This window comes from Eretmochelys imbricata, chromosome 3 (assembly GCF_965152235.1).
Source record: "Eretmochelys imbricata isolate rEreImb1 chromosome 3, rEreImb1.hap1, whole genome shotgun sequence".
Lineage (NCBI taxonomy): Eukaryota > Metazoa > Chordata > Testudines > Cheloniidae > Eretmochelys > Eretmochelys imbricata.
This window is the reverse complement of record NC_135574.1, coordinates 140,868,547-140,885,732: the sequence shown is the minus strand read 5'-3', so window position 1 is coordinate 140,885,732 and position 17,186 is coordinate 140,868,547. Positions and strand designations below refer to the sequence as shown.

The 17,186-nt window shown below is 44.4% G+C and overlaps 1 protein-coding gene across 1 annotated transcript in view; it reads right to left on the bottom strand.

Moving 5' to 3' along the window:
- Positions 1–9,396: 9,396 nt before the first annotated feature.
- DRC8 (dynein regulatory complex subunit 8) overlaps positions 9,397–17,186 on the bottom strand; it is a 33,548-nt gene continuing 25,758 nt past the window's right edge. Inside the window, exons 7-10 of the mRNA XM_077812180.1 lie at positions 14,075–14,154; positions 13,072–13,114; positions 12,899–12,965; positions 9,397–9,512 (exon numbers count right to left, since the gene is read on the bottom strand). Coding sequence (XP_077668306.1) covers positions 9,397–9,512; positions 12,899–12,965; positions 13,072–13,114; positions 14,075–14,154 — 306 coding nt within the window. The remainder of the gene's footprint in view (positions 9,513–12,898; positions 12,966–13,071; positions 13,115–14,074; positions 14,155–17,186) is intronic.

The window sequence follows — 17,186 nt, the reverse complement described above, 5'->3', positions numbered from 1 at the left end:
ACTCTGGTTCTGTTGGACCAATGGGGGAAAAGAGTTCCAGAGTCAAGGGCCCTCTCCACTTAGAATACTCTGCTTCCAGCTCGGAGAGGTACTAATTGTTTCAGCAAGAGCTCCCCTGCTGATCTCAATTGTTAATAAACAGAAATAGTTTATTATTAACTACTCAACTGAACTTCATAAAACTTTCATAAGGAAGCCTGAAGAAACTCATCGGTTTCAAGTTTTGTTACCATTCCAAAACCTGAGACAGGTTCACAAACCATTTGACAGACCTGGGCCGAATTCTCCCGTGAACCTGGGTCTGGGAGGAAACTATGAAGGATTAGGTAGTTTCTGGTAACCCATCTGAAACCAGGTGAAAGTTGGACTCTTGTGTTGAGATTTCTCTTATGCTTTTTTGTTCAAACCTCACAGCGAAACTCCCCCATGCAAACTGAAACTTTAAAAGAGGTTCTCTTGAGCTGTAATTGAAACTGTGAAGTTTTTCACAGCTCTGGTACTGAAAGTTATTTTGAAACTAAATGTCAGCTTTTGCTGTAGTTTTCACCTTGATTGTTTTACTTAATATACTTGCTTAATATTTCCATGCTAAATTTTCAGCTTCCTTAAAACCAAGGCCAGTAACAGCCTCTGCCTTTAACAGACTGTCTTAAAACAGATGGAACAGCTTCTCTGCTCAATCTTGCTGTATAACCTTAAGAGAATTGTTTTCCTTAACACGTTCATTATAATTTGGTTTAATTATTAATTGTAGTAAGTGGCGAGCCAGATTAATTGGACTGATTGATTATATTTTAATTATAACCTTAAGTGTACTATTGCCTTGTACCCTTGTAAATTAGCTGATATGTATTTCACTTATATTTGTTCGATAACGGCTTGTTTAATCTTCTACTACATTTATAAAAGATAAACCAGGTCAGTGTCTCTCTCAAAACTTTGATGCAGACAAAGTAACCTGTGTAGAGGAAAAAGGTGACAATTACAAATCATTCTTAAGCCCATCCTATATTTTAATTACTGAAAATAACATCCTATTATTTCTACAGGAGTGTAACAAACCATGGCAGCATATGTACAGACCTCTCAGGCATGACCTGGAATTGAACATTTGTACATCAGCTCCAAAAACACAGCCCCCCCTGCAACTTGAGCTGACGGAGAACCTCTCCTGGGAAAGCAATAGGCCGATATACTAATTTAGGCAAGCCCCTGGAGGGAGAAGTGAACAGATGCACTAAAGCAGTACCTAGGACCCATACTGCACAGGCAGTTGCTACGCCCCACGGTAGGAAAGGGGTTAATATCTCCACAAGAAACATTTAAATATTTTCCTACATTAAAGTTTCACATTACAAACTTTGTTTCCTCCCCCCAGGATGCGCCTCCCTCCCTTGCACTTCCTGGGCCATCCTGCACTGCACCTGCAGCACCCCCGGGGTCACCCTCCCGAGGGTCCCCTCCCCCCCCCAAGTTTTAGTTAGGGGTATATAGTAAAAGTCATGGACAGGTCACAGGCCCTGAATTTTTGTTTCCTGCCCGTGACCTGTCCATGACTTTTACTAAAAATACCTGTAACTAAAATGTAACCTTAGGTAGAATACATCTGAAGAGGCTGAAAGGTTTTTTTCAGTGCCTTATTATCCTGTACATCACTTAGGGTCAATTCGTGAAGTCCATGTGCAGATCGAACTCCCTTTGAAGTCAATAGGAGTTTTGTCCAAGTCAGGACTTCAGGATTTGGGCCTCAGGGTATAAATGCTGAGAGCCCCCAAGTTGGACAGCAGATGGTGCACAGGCAATTGCAGCAGCAGCAGACAGGTAGACATCAACGAGGTGCAGAACTAAAACTGAACGTGCAGAGGAAGAGGCGCAGCAGTGGCTGTTTCAGCTCTCTCAGGTAGCCAAGCAAATTGGTGAATGAAGCAAGAGGAAAGAGAGGGCAAAAATTGACATCTGCTTGCTTTCTTGAGGAAAAACCCATCTGCTCCAGTCGCTCTCTACCAGGGGCGCCTGGGGTACTCTGGGGTCTGTAGCCAGTATATGTACATTGAATGGGGTAAAGGTGGCTTTCTAGACTATACCTCTAGAGTAAGGCCTCCATACTTGGGATGCTGGGGCATGGATTTCACAAGCAGAGAGTAGCACTGGGATTGTTTGTTGGGGAGGATTGTGGGAGGTCTCAGCAGGACACTTGTCTTGAGATGAAAGTTACCGAAAAAGAAGGGAAAACTAGGATGCGTGTCTTTGGGAAGGGGAGTGGATCCTAATGCTCTGCAGCTGGTTGGCAGGAAGCCATGAACAAGTGTTTGTGGGGAGCAGTGGAAAGTGGGAGTAAAGTCAGGAGCAGGCATTCATTGGGGAATAGGCAGTGGGAGCATTTTTGCCAGCTGGCAGGTGGTTAGAATCAAGAACTTGCCATTGGGGACAGTAGGGGTGGGGTTTAGCAGCTGGAAGAGTTTGTCCACACTACAAATGAAACTCAGAGGACCCTGTTACATAACTCAGTTAAACACATCTAAGGCATTACATGATTTATAGAACATGGTTGAGGTCCTTTCCACCCTAAACTTGCAATCATGTTGTGAAGTTTCCTGACTCAATTGTATTTATAGCGTAGAAGGCACCCAAATTGTGATTATGATTCAGAATTTGTTTTAGATTTTTTGTACATCTGGGTGATGACCTTCCTTCACTTCCTCCCTTTCTTCCCTCACCATTCAAAGAGAATAAGAATTTCATTTCCCTACAGCCCTTTACTGGGTTGGAAAAGCCCATCCTGGTGTACATGCTCTTCTCCTTACAGCCTTTGGCTTTACCTACCTCCATGAAGTTACTCTGCATTCTAAGCTGGTTCCTTCCTGCAGGTTTCCCAATGCAAAAACCATAGGACCCTTAGGACAATGTCATCAAGAGTAAAATTCCATGCAGGGAGAAAACATGGTAAAGTTGTTAAGAGATATTTATTATTTGTATTACTGTAGAGCCAAGGGGCCCTAGTCCTAGACCAAAACCCCATTGTGCTAGACGCTGTACAGACAACAAAAAGATGATCCCCGCCGTGGAGACCTTTCAATCTGAGAAATAGATTTGGATAACTGGATCATACAATTTATACCAGTAAGTGCAAATCATGCTAAACACTTGTCTATGACAGACAGCAGGCATCACTCTATAGTGTATTAAATAGCAGATGGAGGTTAAATGATGAGTATTATATGTATAATATCAAAGTGGTTATCCAAGGGCCTATGAGTCAGGAAAAAAAAAAAAAAAACAGTTACTCACTTTCTTGTAACTGTTTTCTTCGAGATGTGTTGTTCATGTCCATTCCAAATCAGGTGTGTGTGCACTGTGCACACAACAGCTGGAAGATTTTCCTCTAGCAGTATCCATAGGATCGGCTTGGGCTCTCCTTAGAGTTGTGCCTTCATGGCATTTAATATACGCCCTGCCGACCCACCACCCCCTCTGTTCCTTCTTGCTGGCTACTCCGACAGAGGGGTAGGTGGGTGGGTATTGGAATGGACACGAACAACACATCTCGAACAACAATTACAAGAAGGTGAGAAACCTTATTTTCTTTGCCTGCTTGTTTATGTCAATTCCAATCAGGTGACTCCCAAGCCTAAATTCCGGAGGCGGGGTTGGAGTTCAGATGTCCACTGACTGGAGCACTGCTCTACCAAACGCCGCGTTGTCTCTGGCCTGCTGGATGATAGAGTAATGCGATGTAAAGGTATGTATTGAGGATCATGTCGCTGGTCTGCATATTTCCTGGGTGGGAACCCTGGTGGGAGTGTGCTGTGAGCAGAGGAGCAGACATCTCTGCCACTCTCAGATGCAGGACGTGATCCACGATGAAATTCGCTGAGAGGAGACTTTCATCCTGTCTACCACAGCCACAGTTGAATTGACTTTTGGAACAGCTTCGTTCTTTCTATGTAAAAAGCTAGAGCTCTCCGGATGTCCAACGAGTGAAGCCTCTGCTCGCTGTCACTTATGTGGGGCTTAGGATAGAACACTGGAAGGAAGATGTCCTGGTTGATGTGAAACTTGGAGACAACCTTCAGGAGGAAAGCTGGGTGGGGCCTGAGCTGAACCTTGTCCTCATAGAACACTGTGTGAGAAGGCTCTGATATTAGGGCCTTGAGCTCAGACACCCTCCTAGAAACACCAACTTGTATGAGAGGTAGAGCAGGGAGCACGTCGCCAGCGGTTTGAAGGGTGGCCCCATCAGTTTGGGGAGGTCCAGATTAAGGTCCCAGGCCAGGATCGGTTGTCAGCTTTGTGGATATAGTCTATCGAGATCTTTCAGGAAGCGGCTGACCATAGGGTTGGTAAAGATAGAGCGGCTCTCTGCACCTGGACGAAAGGCAGAAATGGTGGCCAAGTGAACCCTTATTGACGATATGGACAGCTCCTGCTGCTTAAGATGAAGAAGGTAGTCCAGTATAAGTGGTATTGAGGTGAGCATCAGGGATGGACAGTGCTGTGCCGACCAGATTGAAAATCTCTTCCATTTGGCCAGGTAGGTAGCCCTGGTGGAGAGTTTCCTACTGCCAAGGAGGACTTGTCTGACTAGATCCGAGCAGAAGAGCTCCATTAGGTTCAGCCACGGAGCTTCCACGCCGTGAGGTGCAGCAACTCGAGATTCGGGTGCTGGAGATGGCCATGATCCTGAGTTATTAAGTCTGGGAAGAGTGGCAGGGTGACTGGGGCTTCCATGGACATTTTGAGTAGAGATGTGTACCAGTGTTGGCAAGGCCAGGCTGGAGTTATCAATATCACTGCAGTTTCTTTCCTCCATATCTTGAGGAACACCTTGTGAACAAGAGGGATAGGCGGAAACCCATATAGGAGATGGCCTCCCCATGGGAGGAGGAACGTGTCTGCGATGGAGCCCGGGCTGTGATTCAGGGAGGTGCAGAATTGCTGGCACTTGCTGTTGCGCCACATGGTGAACAGATCTATTTGGGGAAAGCCCCACCATTGAAAGATGGAGTTTGCGACATGCCGGTGTAGGGACCACTCATGGCCGTGGAATGACCTGTTGAGATGGTCCGCCAACTCATTCTGTACTCCCAGGAGGTACGATGCTTGCAGGTGTATCAAATGAGCTACACAAGTCCCACAGCATGAGGGCTTCTTGGCACAGGGGAGAGGAGTGCACCCCCCGTTTGTTGATCTAAAACATCGCCGTGCTGTTGTCTGGCATAACTGATACACATCTCCCTGCCAAGTTGGCTCAGAAAGTCTGATACGCTAAACGCACTGCTCTCAGCTCTCTGTCGTTGATGTGGAGAGCGAGCTCCACCTGCGACCAGAGGCCTTGTGTCCTGAGGTCTTCCAGGTGCACAACCCAGCCCAAGTCTGACATGTGTGTCATCAGTGAGAGGAATGGCAGAGGACTGGTAAAGGGGACTTCCCCACACACTACCTGCAGGTTGAGCCACCACGGGAGGGAGTCAAGGACCGGGGGAGGCCGAGTCACAACCTTGTTCACACTGTCCTGAACCGGCTGGTAGACTGAGGCTAGCCAAGATTGAAGTGGCTGGTGTCTGAGCCTGGCCTGTTGCACAACATAGGTACACATGGCCATGTGTCCCAAGAATCATAGAATCATAGAATTTCACAGTTGGAAGGGAACTCAGGAGGTCATCTAGTCCAACCCCCTGTTCAAAGCAGGACCAATCTCCAATTAAATCATCCCAGCCAGGGCTTTGGCAATTCCTTGCTGTGGTGATGGGGACCCTCCTGCCTATTCTCAGGATAGTAACTCCTCGGCGGGTGCTGTGCTCTAAAATGCCTCCACCCCAATGCAGGGGCGTGACAGCCAAGGGACTTTAGGGTGGCCCTAGAGTCCTTGACGCTGTGCAGGTGGGAGTCAGTCTTTTCCAAAAATAAAGTCTGACCTTAAAAGGGGAGGTCCTGGATGGTCTGCTGGACCTCATACAGGAGGCCAGAGACCTGCAGCCAGGAACTCCTCCTCAGGGCCTCCCCAGTCGCCATGGTGCATAAAGCCATGTCTGTTGCATCCAAAGCTGCATGCAGAGACACGCAGGAAATTAGTTTACCCTCCTCTACTAGCGCAGAAAACTCAGCACGAGAGTCTAGACACAGGAGTTCAGTAAACTTTGTCAAGGCCCCACATGTATTAAAGTTATATCTGCTGACCACTACCTGATGGTTAGCGATGCACAGCTGCAACCACCCTGTTGAGTAAACCTTTCCCCCAAAAAGGTCCAACTTTTTGGCCTCTTGACTTTTCGGGGAGAGCCCCTGGTAGCCCTGGCGCTCATACTGATTGGCCTTGTTCACTACCAGAGTGTCCAGCGGAGGGAGGACAGGTGTATACAGATTTGTCCCCATTAGAGGGGACAAAAAGTGTCTCCGTTCATACCTTTTTGCAGTGGGTGGCAACAAGGACGAGGTCTGCCACGGTATCTTAGTGGCTTCGCTGATGGTTTTGATCAGGAGCAGCGTGATACAGGATGGCCCAGGATGGGAAAGGATATTGACCACCACCTTCTCTGTTTCAATATTGAGGTTCTGAGCCATCCATCTCAGCAGCTCCTGTAAGACCCTGCTGTCCTCCAGGGCTAGGCAGCTGATGTGCCGGCCACGCCTCATCCAGGGAGAAGGAGGACGAAAGGCTGACCGGTACAGGAGCCTGCTCTCTGCCCTCGGCTCCTCTGGGGTCCCAAGGAGCAAGGACCTCCAGTGCCGCAGTCGGTGCCGCAGTCAGTGCTGGAACTGTTGACACTGGTATGCAAGTCAGCTGGGTCGCCGCTGAAATCCCGAGTGCTGAAAGTGTGAGAGGCTGCCCAAAGGACACCGAGACCACCAGTGCCGATTTGGAACTGTGGCTCTGCCCCTGGCTTTCATGATAGGCCCAGGGCGTCCAGAATGGCCACTGAGGAGCTTGCCACTAGATTGGCCATGGTGCCAGGTAGGGATGGCAGTCTTGGCAGGAGCAGGACCTCCTGCTTATAATGGAGCATGAAGACTCTGCTTCCGACTCTGAGGTCTCTGATTGAGACAACCAGGAAGGAGCGGAGCCCCTCAGTGCCAGTGACAGGTGCCGCAAACTGGGGGACCGGAATGGCTCCTCCATAAGGGTGGCCAGTGCCGGGGGGGGGGGGGGGGGAGGGGGGATGCGCCAGGGATGGTGCACACATAGTTGTCATCATTGCCGGCTTGTCCATGGATTGCACCGGGGCCTGAACCACTGCCAGCTACCTCTCCTGCCTTGGAGGGGAGGCTGGTGCCATAAGTGCCAGAAGGCCCAATGCAGCCTCAAACGCAGCCAGCATGGAGGGGAACTGCAGGTCTTCTTGTTGGCGGCCTGGCAAGTGAGGAGGGTCTGGACTTGACTGAACCCCCGCTGGGGCAGGAGTTGACATGACCTGTGGTGATTGGGCACGGCACCGGATGGTTACCGACTGCCTGATCCTTAGACCTGGTCAGGGAACGGCCTCTGAATGACCTCTTCTTTTTGTGAGGCACCAGGATTTGAGACTGGTGCCTCACAGAGGTCAGGGTTCTGTGTGCAGAGCCGTGGTGGTGCCAAGGATCTCTGGAGGAGCCCTTTCTCGGCACTGGCTCATGCATCGAGAGCGTCAGCGCACCGTACACTAAAGGAAACAGTGCTTGGGGTTGGCTCCCCGCACTGGGTTTGGCTCCCTGCATTGGGTTCTGACTGAGGCTGAAGCGCTGCCTCCATGAGCAAAATACAGAGGCACTGATCTCTGTCCTTTAGGGTCCTAGTGCGGAACCCTTTGCAGATCTTACAACGTTCTCTAAGGTGACCCTCATGGAGATATTTCAAGCATGAAGTGTGCGGGTCACTTCTAGGTATAGTCCTGCCACAGTCTGTACATGCCTTAAAGCCCGGGGACAGAGGCATGCCCCGGTACTGGGGGAATGTTGGGTGGAGGAAGAGGAACCCCCCCCAAAGGAAACTTATGAAGCTATTATGAATCTACACTAAAAAGGACGCTGCGAAGAACATGCGCTTGCCGAGGCAAGAGCAACAGGGAGTTCCATCTAGGTGTCACAGGCAGTAGAGAAGGAACTGAGGGGGTAGTGGGTTGGCAGGTTGACTCCAGGACATCCACACAACCCTATGGATGCTGCTGAGGAAAAATCTTCCAGCTACCGTGCATGTGGCGTACGCACACCTGATTGGAATCGACATGAACAAGCACTCAAAGAAGAGGCTTATGTTCTGTTCTCAACTCTGACACTGACACTGTGAGAGATGGGAGAGTCATTTCATGTCTCACTGCCTCAGTTTTCCCATCTGTAAAAAGGTTTTATAGGCGTAATATAGGAATGTTCTGAGTTTTGTTCAATTAATGTATGCTAAGTGCTTTGAGCTATTTAGATGAAAGGTGAAATGAGTGAAAAATACTTATTCTGTAACTACCCAGAACAAGGACCATTTCTTTCTATATGTATGAGATACAGAACCAAGCTTACTGTTGATGCTTAACAAATAACTGAGATAAAAGTAAAAAAAAATTGTAAGAGCATAACTTTTATTCACAATGGCCTCAAGTGTTCTTCCATAATTTCCCTGTTACACAAAGATTTCTGATTTCCTCACCATTATCTTTCCATTCAAAACTGAGCAGAATTGTTATTTAAAAGACACACTTAGATAATTGAGACCTCACATTTAGGTTATGGTAAAAAGGGGGTGCATTTTTTCTGTCAATTCCCATATTAAACAGAAATTTAATGATTTCTTTTATTTTACATTTAAATTAGCAGCATTTTTGGATTTCCCTGCTCTTTTTAAAACTGAAGCAAAAATACTATGTACTGGTGAATGAGAACCTGAAATGAAACTGACTGGTTTCATTGCTTAATGTGAGTAAAATAAAGAAAGTAAACAAAAAATAAATGCTGAAAATAAAATTGAAAGTATTTTACAACTCTAAGTGTTATTTTAAAATATAAATTTTATTTTAAATTATAAAAGTTTTATCTTGGTAGTATCCCTTTAAAATTTCAGCCATCTTAAGAGCCTCACTGATCTGCAACAGTCCCATTTCCCCCCCCACCCTCACTTTTTCAAATGTAATTCTAAAATAGTTTCTTGTTCCTTATTTGTCCTGTTTGTGTGTCACTTATACATCTGGATTCCATGCTTTTCATCTCTCCTCTTTCCCATCTCCTATACAATATTTCTTTCAATAACTCCTTTTCAGACACCTTAAATGTTTCTTGTGTTCAAAGATACAAAATCCAAGGAAATGCTTTCATAAAGATTGTATTGGAATTACAAACACTGTCAGATTCTGATTTCTATGATGCCACTGTATATCCAGACTAACTCCAAATTTACACTGGTGTAACTAAGTGACCCATTAGTTCTACAGGATGACTCTAATTTTCATCTACTACCATCATTGTAATATAATCTCTGTAACGAACAGTATTTGTTTCAGGATCTACAGCAGCAGACAGCATCTCCTCCATTTCTTCCTGTGTAAAAGGTTCACCTGCAAGAGGACAGAAGTGTCAGTTTGTCCTGATACTATATATTACTCAATCTTATCCAATAGACTTAGTGTTTGGACTCTCCTTTGAAATCCTTTTGGTACTCAGGCAGAAGACAGGCAGACCCAGGACCCAATTCTTTCACTTACACCAGTTACTTGCAGTGTTGTTGTAGCTGTGTTGGTTCCAGGATAGGAGACACAAGACGGGTCAGATAATATCTTTTATTGGACCAATGTTGTTTAGTGGAAGAGACAAGCTTTCAATTTGCACAGTGCTCTTCTTGAGGTCTGGAAAAGGTCACTTTGTGAAAAGTGTTCGCCCATGGGTGATTAAAAAAAATGATATAAACATAAAATAAGGTGGCTTTGTCTTTTCATTTTTCTAGAACTTCCTGGAAATGGGGAGTGATTTCAGAACAAAAGCTCTAGTCAATCAGGATGAATTCTTATAGGCAGCATCTTTTTTCAGGAACACAGAAATGGCCATACTGGGTCAGACCAAAGGTCCATCTAGCCAGCACCCTGTCTTCCAACAGTGGCCAATGCCAGGTGCCCCAGAGGAAATGAACAGAACAGTTAATCATTCCCTGTTGTCCGTTCCCAGCTTCTGGCAAACGGAGGCTAGGGACACCATCCTTCCAGGAAACCTTCCACCATTTCACTAGCACCAGTGCAGTTAAACTGGGATCATAATAGTGGGACTGTTAATGTAGACAGGGCACAGCCATTTTCACCATGGCTGTACCCTGTCTACACTTGTTCTCTCACTTTTGCCACCACTGGTGGAAGAGCGGCACTGAAATTAGTGAAATGGCGGGAGATTTCCTAACAAACATTAGCTTCTGATTGTCCAAGAAACAGTAGATCTTTCCTACATTAGCGTAACACATTTTCCAACTAGTTACAGGTATTTTGGAGAAATGATTTTACTTCTTATCCCTGCACAGGACTAGCATGCCTGTGGTGAGCAGTGCAGTGTATGTGTTAAACTCCTTCCTCCAACAGCAGCTGCACTAGAGATGTTTAAAACTCTCCCATCTAAAACTACCATAGTTTCAGAGTAGCAGCCGTGTTAGCCTGTATTCGCAAAAAGAAAAGGAGTACTAGTGGCACCTTAGAGACTAACCAATTTGAGTATAAGCTTTCGTGAGCTACAGCTCACTTCATCGGATGCAAGTGAGCTGTAGCTCATGAAAGCTTATACCATAGTTTGTTTTCCCCACATATTCAGTCATAGATTGACCTTAACACCAAAGGCAAATTAGGTTGTAGATGGAGCAGTATTTTCTCTACTACTGTCCTGTTAGGGACTCTATCTTCTGTTTTCAGACATGCTGTAAGAGCTTGAGCTTGCAGTCACTCCACATGCTACCAGAAAGAGTTGTTAGTACTGTAATTCAACAGTGTTGTCTGCATATTCAGACTTGTGGGAGAGAAGCTCCTAGTGGAACCTGAAGGGAAAAGTGAATTATCAGAAGATACTGCTCCCTCATCCCAAGAAATGTTCAGGTGTGCCTCAAATCCATCATGGAGAGCATCAAGGCTAACTGGGGCACTGAAAAAAGACAGTTACATCCTCCAGATCTGAAGATCTCAATCTATTGGTTCTCTTCCAGGAAGAAAGGATACAGTGAAAAATAGAGGCACATTGGCACAGAAGGACCATCACTGTCTCCAAGAGAGGGAGAGCCTAAAAGAGGGACCAACATTTTGAATCCACCCAGCATAAGTGCCAACTTCTTCTGGCGCTGGTTGGTGCTCGAACCCCCTCTGCCTCCAGCCCCGCCCTGACTCCACCCCTTCCCAGCCCCCTCCTACCCCCATTCCAACCCCTTCCCCAAAGTCCCCACCCCAACTCTGCCTCCTCTCTGCCCCTATTCGACTCCTTCCCCAAATCTCCGCCCCAGCCCCGCCTCTTCCTCACCTTCTCCCCTGAGCATTCCATGTTCCCACTCCTTCCTGTCCCTCCCAGCACTTGCTAAAGCGGTTTGGGGGCAGCAAGTGCTGAGAGGGAGGGAGGGAGGAGCAGAGACACAGCGTGCTGGGAGCAGGTAGAGGAGGTGGTGAGGCGGGGCAGCAGGGCAGGGAGGTTGGCTACCGGTGGGTGCAGAGCACCCATTAATTTTCCCTGTGGGTGCTCCAGCCCCAGAGCACCCACAGAGTCGGCATCTATGCCACCCAGACAATTCCTAGATCCATCATGGTATTTCTTCTTCCTTCTCTGTGGTGGCACTGACTCTTTCTGTTTGGAGAACCTCTCTGGGCCCCACACTTGAGGGCAAAGAAGAACAGAATCTAGACCTCCACAAATATCAAGCCCAACTGAAAACCCTGATCCAAGGAGAGGTCAGTACATTAGAGGCTCCTTCAGTGCTAAGAGAGAGACTCCAGAACGGAGGAAATTGCCCTGGCTGTACCATCTGGTTCTTCTCTGGGAGGAGGCACTGTCCAAGTCCACAGCAGTAAGGATGTCTTGGCACTGAGAGACTTAGATGATGGAGCATAGCGTTCCACTGAGCTGGTGCCAGAAAAAGGGCAAACCCCGGCACCAAAGTCTTCTGTTTTCCTGCTGCAGGTGGCTTAAGAGCTGATGAAGGGCTGCTGTGTCCCTGCATGAGAATAGGGCCCTGAACCAAGGAAAGGCCTGGGAGAGTCAGGAGTGAAGTATGTTTGTCTTTTTGAAGTCAAGGCATAAAGAGCTGGTATGCCAAACAACCCATACAATAAATACAAACACTTCAGGCAACAGATATGTGCATCAAACTTTGGAAAGATGGAAGTGCATAAAAATACACTGCTTAATCTGGTCTTTTTCTCCGATTCTTTCGGGTTGGACATAATGCTCTTGAACCAGAAAAGAGATGGTCCTGCAAGAAAGATGTGCATTGGCACAGAAACTACCTAAACAACTACAGTTCTAAACATATTAACAGGAGATCTTTGGTTAAAAAAAAGTAGCTCCTCATACACAGAACATAGCAGGACCCTATATCTACAGGTAGCCATGGAAAGGAAAGAAATGAAGGGGTTGGAAACTGTACAACCTTTTATAAATTTGACTGACTATTTGATGCCACAAGATGGTGCTCATCTGGGCACTGATTTTCTAGAAAGTTCTGGAAGCTCAGTGGTATCAGGGTGCCTGTCACAAGTGGAAATATGCAGATTCCATCTCAAAGAACTGTTCATGATTATTATTAATTTAATTATTAATTTGAATTATTTTTCAAGTACCAGAGGGGTCTAGGATATGGTACAAACAGTTAAAGAGATAACATCCTTTCCCTGGAGAAGTTGCAACTGAAATGTTTTGTTCTGCAATGTTTACTCAAGTGTATTCTTTTATTAAATATATGTTTTATATGTTAATTAGCAAAAATCTTTACCTTCTTCAGTCATATATTTGACTAACTCCTCTTTAGTAAGATGTCCGCATTTATTCGCATCTAAAACCTAAAGAAAAGAAATAAATAAAACCTTTTTGTTTTTAACCTTATGGAGTCAAGATTCAATAATTATTTTCCCCTTAACTAGATGCTTTAAAATTGTGGTTACAGACCTCAAATGCACGTAAAAGTACATCTTCTGGAATAGGCCGGTATCTGAAATCATTGAATTAGGACAATTAGTGCCATGACTTGAAGGGCTATGCAGTTTTGGAAGCAGGACCTCACAACAGTAACAAAACAATACACAATAAATCCTAAACACTAAAGAAAAAGGAAAAACACTTAAATGAAAATTTACTTAAACACACTTGCAGCTTGCAAGTTATGTGTGCTGCAAGAATACATATGCAAGGAAACAATTTAACCTAATCATGCAGAACTACATTCCACTGAAGTCAGTTGGAGTTTTGTATGCAAAAGAACTTTGCAGCATTGGATATAAAACTGTGGGGTTCACAAAACTTTTAAGACACTGCCACCTTTTTTTTAAGAATAAAGGTAAGTTCATTACAGGTAATACTGTTACAATGAAGGACAAATGAAAACACATCAAGGCCACCTGTAAATGCAAAGACCACTGCATGCCTCTGAATACTGTATGTATAGCCTTCTACTTCCAGACCAGTTAACCTTTTAGACTGCTAATCATATTTACTGTGCATGGTAGTTATTTTGTTAACACATTAATATGAAGCTGATTTATGTGTTATTAGAAACATGCTATGTCTACCCATAAATTAAACTCAGGTTTGCAAAAACCTGATGATTAAAGACCTTTATTTTGATAAAATCTCTTTAGAGACACACAAAATCAGATGAATGGGAAGTTTATTTTGATTCACACTATACAAGACAAGAGAAGCGACACATCATAATTCACAGTGACTATAAACTATGTGATATTATTTGTGTGGTTTTAGTGACTGTAAAACATTTTTAGATTAAATCAGTTTGAACTAAAATACTCATCACTATCAAACTTGGGTAGAGTTAAAAAAAAAAAATATATTTACTTTTTCCAGTTACATAAAAATATCTTTGGTCAAAATTAGCCACCCATGGATCTGAACCACGCTACAACACAGAAAAAAAAAAAATCTATTTTTCCATTACCTTCTTTCCATTAATACTTTTGTCATCATTGGAAGAAATTTTTCCAAACGAATATACCCAGTAGGTTCTTCTTCTTCTACCTGATATTAAAACAGAAGGATAGTAAATTTAAATCTTAGATGACACATTAGAAAACTAAAAAGAGAACCAGTTGGCTCTGCATTAAAATAGAAGGGTTAGATTTTGACTAGTCTAGTCAAAGTTGCCAGACAGGAAAGAAGTGGTTGGATCTATAAGGCCTCACTCATCCCTGAGTGGCCATTTTTTTTCCCCTTGTCAGGTGGCATGGCTACACGCCAGCCCATACGCAGGGCTGATCATAAAAGCTCAATCTAGCCTATAATAAATAAATAGTAATGATACATTGTATGAAGTACTTAATTGATTAAGCTAAGTGAATATTACTGGGTTTTGTTCTCAAGAGTGTCAGGCAGAAAATTTAGCATCTAACCAAGGCCATGTTTACACTATGAACTAGGGGGTATGATTCCGCTGCTCATGTACACAAATTTTTGCTCACTCTCATGGAGCTAGTGTGAGTATAAATAGCAGTGTAGCTGCAGTACCATGGAGCAGTGGCAGTGGAAGCCCGTCTTAGCTAAATACATACCCACTGGTTTCAGGCAGGTTTGTATTCAGCATGGCTAAGCCATGCCCTCCACTGCTGCTGCCCATGCTACTGCAGCTACACTACTATTTATAATCCTGCTAGCTTGATGAGTGCTAGCCCAGGTATGTATATATGAGCAGGAGAATCGTACCCCCTAGCTCATAATGTAGATGTAGCTCAAGAGAGTGTGCCAAAGAGTGTGCAATAATAGATTTTTCACTTTAATTTTCTAAGCAATTTATGTTTTGTTTTTTTTTATAACTCACTCATCACAGCATCTGAGTGAAATACTTGTGATCAAATAAAAAAAAAAAAAAATCGAAAGGAAGAGACTATATCCCCAGACAAGCTACAGGACAATTATAGTGGGAGCTTTGAACGACTCAATATTGTCCTCTAGTGGTTAGAAATTTGCGCAAAATACTCAGTAACTGATGCTAAGTTATCACACAAAGTGTTTATAAACGATACAGCATACAGTACTCTCTCTCAAAGACTGAATGGTTGTTTCCAGATATTTTACAGCCAGACAGTGCTGTCAAGGGAGAGGCCGAAGTGGCAGCCGCTCTCGGTTCAAGGCAGTCAAACAGACAAAAGGGTGGTGAAAATGACAAATACCATATATACAAAGAAAAGACTTTTCTTGCCAACCAATTATATTAATGAAAGATTTTCTACACACTATAGGAAAGACTACCGGGACCTCACTGCATTCCTACGCTTCCATAGGGGTCAAGCAGCATGAACAAAAAGAGTTCCTAATTGTTCAGGAACATGCCTGTGTTGAAAACTTCAAGTTTCACTCCTGAAAGGAACACTCTGGGCTACATTGTGCCCATACAAAGGTGGGCACAGAGCAACGGAGTTAAAACCAACCCCATATGGGGACGAGACACACTCAATCCTTGCACTCTTAGCAGGCAAGAATGGAAGAAGTCTAGCACAGGCAGTGGTTCTAAATTCCTCGGGAAAGAATGGGGCAAGAAGGCTCCTGCTGTCCTTTTCTGCATGATCAGTGGAGATGAGCCAGAGGAGGGATCACCACATGCAGCACCCAGTTAAAGCATGTAGCAGGAGCTGCTGCGTTCACTCTGTGTTCTGAGAGGCATTTTGGTTGCCTCAGGGGCAACGCTTCTAGCAGCAGCCACCAATGAACAGTCCATCTTCATTCCCCACCCCTTCAGTTCAGACAATGTCTTGAAGCTACTGTGTTGCCCTCTGTCTGCTGTGCCTTATAACAGAGAATCTTTTGTTAGAAAATGAAGCTGTTCTATACACGAATAACTCTGTAATCATTACAGGGTTGTTTATTTTAATGCTGAATACACTGCAAAGATGCAATAAAATGGATGGCAAAAATTAATTTCCCTCTCATGACATAACAGTTAGTCAATAAACTGAACTATTTCATGCTTCACAAATATTGAGACAATGTCTGTAGTAAGGATGTTTTATGAAGCACCTATGTTCCAACGGGCTGTAGGTTAGGAAACCAAAAAGACAGAAGTAGTAATGTGGTAAGTATTTATAGATACTATACAGAGACATCTTATATTATACATTAACTAAGGTCCCAAAGGGCTCATAAAGATCATACTGCAAATAAATCACGTTTAAAAACCAGAACCATTAGGCCTGATCCAGCAGGTGCTAAGCACTCTCAATCGCCATTTCCATCAATGGGATTTGCAGCTGCTCACCACAGGGCTAAATGTGGTCCTAATTTTCAGACTGGGAAGAAAAAACACATTAGTAGCAAATAGCCGCTTCAGAATCCACGACGTAACAAAAACATGTATTTGTGACTTACAAAATAAAGTATTAGATTTGTCTCTTTGTTGGTTTACCGTTTGCATTTTATCCCAATAAAGCATTTCCTGGTGAAAGAAGTGTTTCATCACCGATAATGGACCCGCTACTGTGAGGTGATGAGCAACCTCAACTCCTACTGATGTCAAAGTGAGGGAAGCACCCACCAATTCATTTGTACTGTAGGCCCAGAGGTGTCTTGGGATTTTCTCTACTCTAAAATGCAGAAAGACTGAAAATAGGTTCTTTCCTTAACACTGGACAGGTGGTAATGAGAGGCCAAATAAATGCTTTGCTTTAAGTCCTTCAAGTTTTGCAGATGTTTATCTTCATCTTATCCACCATCATGGTCACTCCTATCTTAAAATTGCTTTTTCACTAAAATTTCATCTTCTTGCCTGTATTTTTTGCTCTATTTATGGGGGCTATGACAGTAATAGCTACTGCAGGGTGAAATATTTAAAGCATTATACTCATCTATCTATTCAAGGTACTTCTAGGACCTCTATTACCATAGTATCTGAACACTAGCGTCTTGTGAGAATTATTACACTAACCCCCACTGTGACATAGGGCAGTACTATTTTCCCCATTGTACAGAAGGAAAACTAAGTGATTTGCTCAAAGTCACACAAAGTCTATGGTGGAAAAGGTTTGGACCCAAGGTCTCCAGAGTCCCAGGTCAGTGTCCTA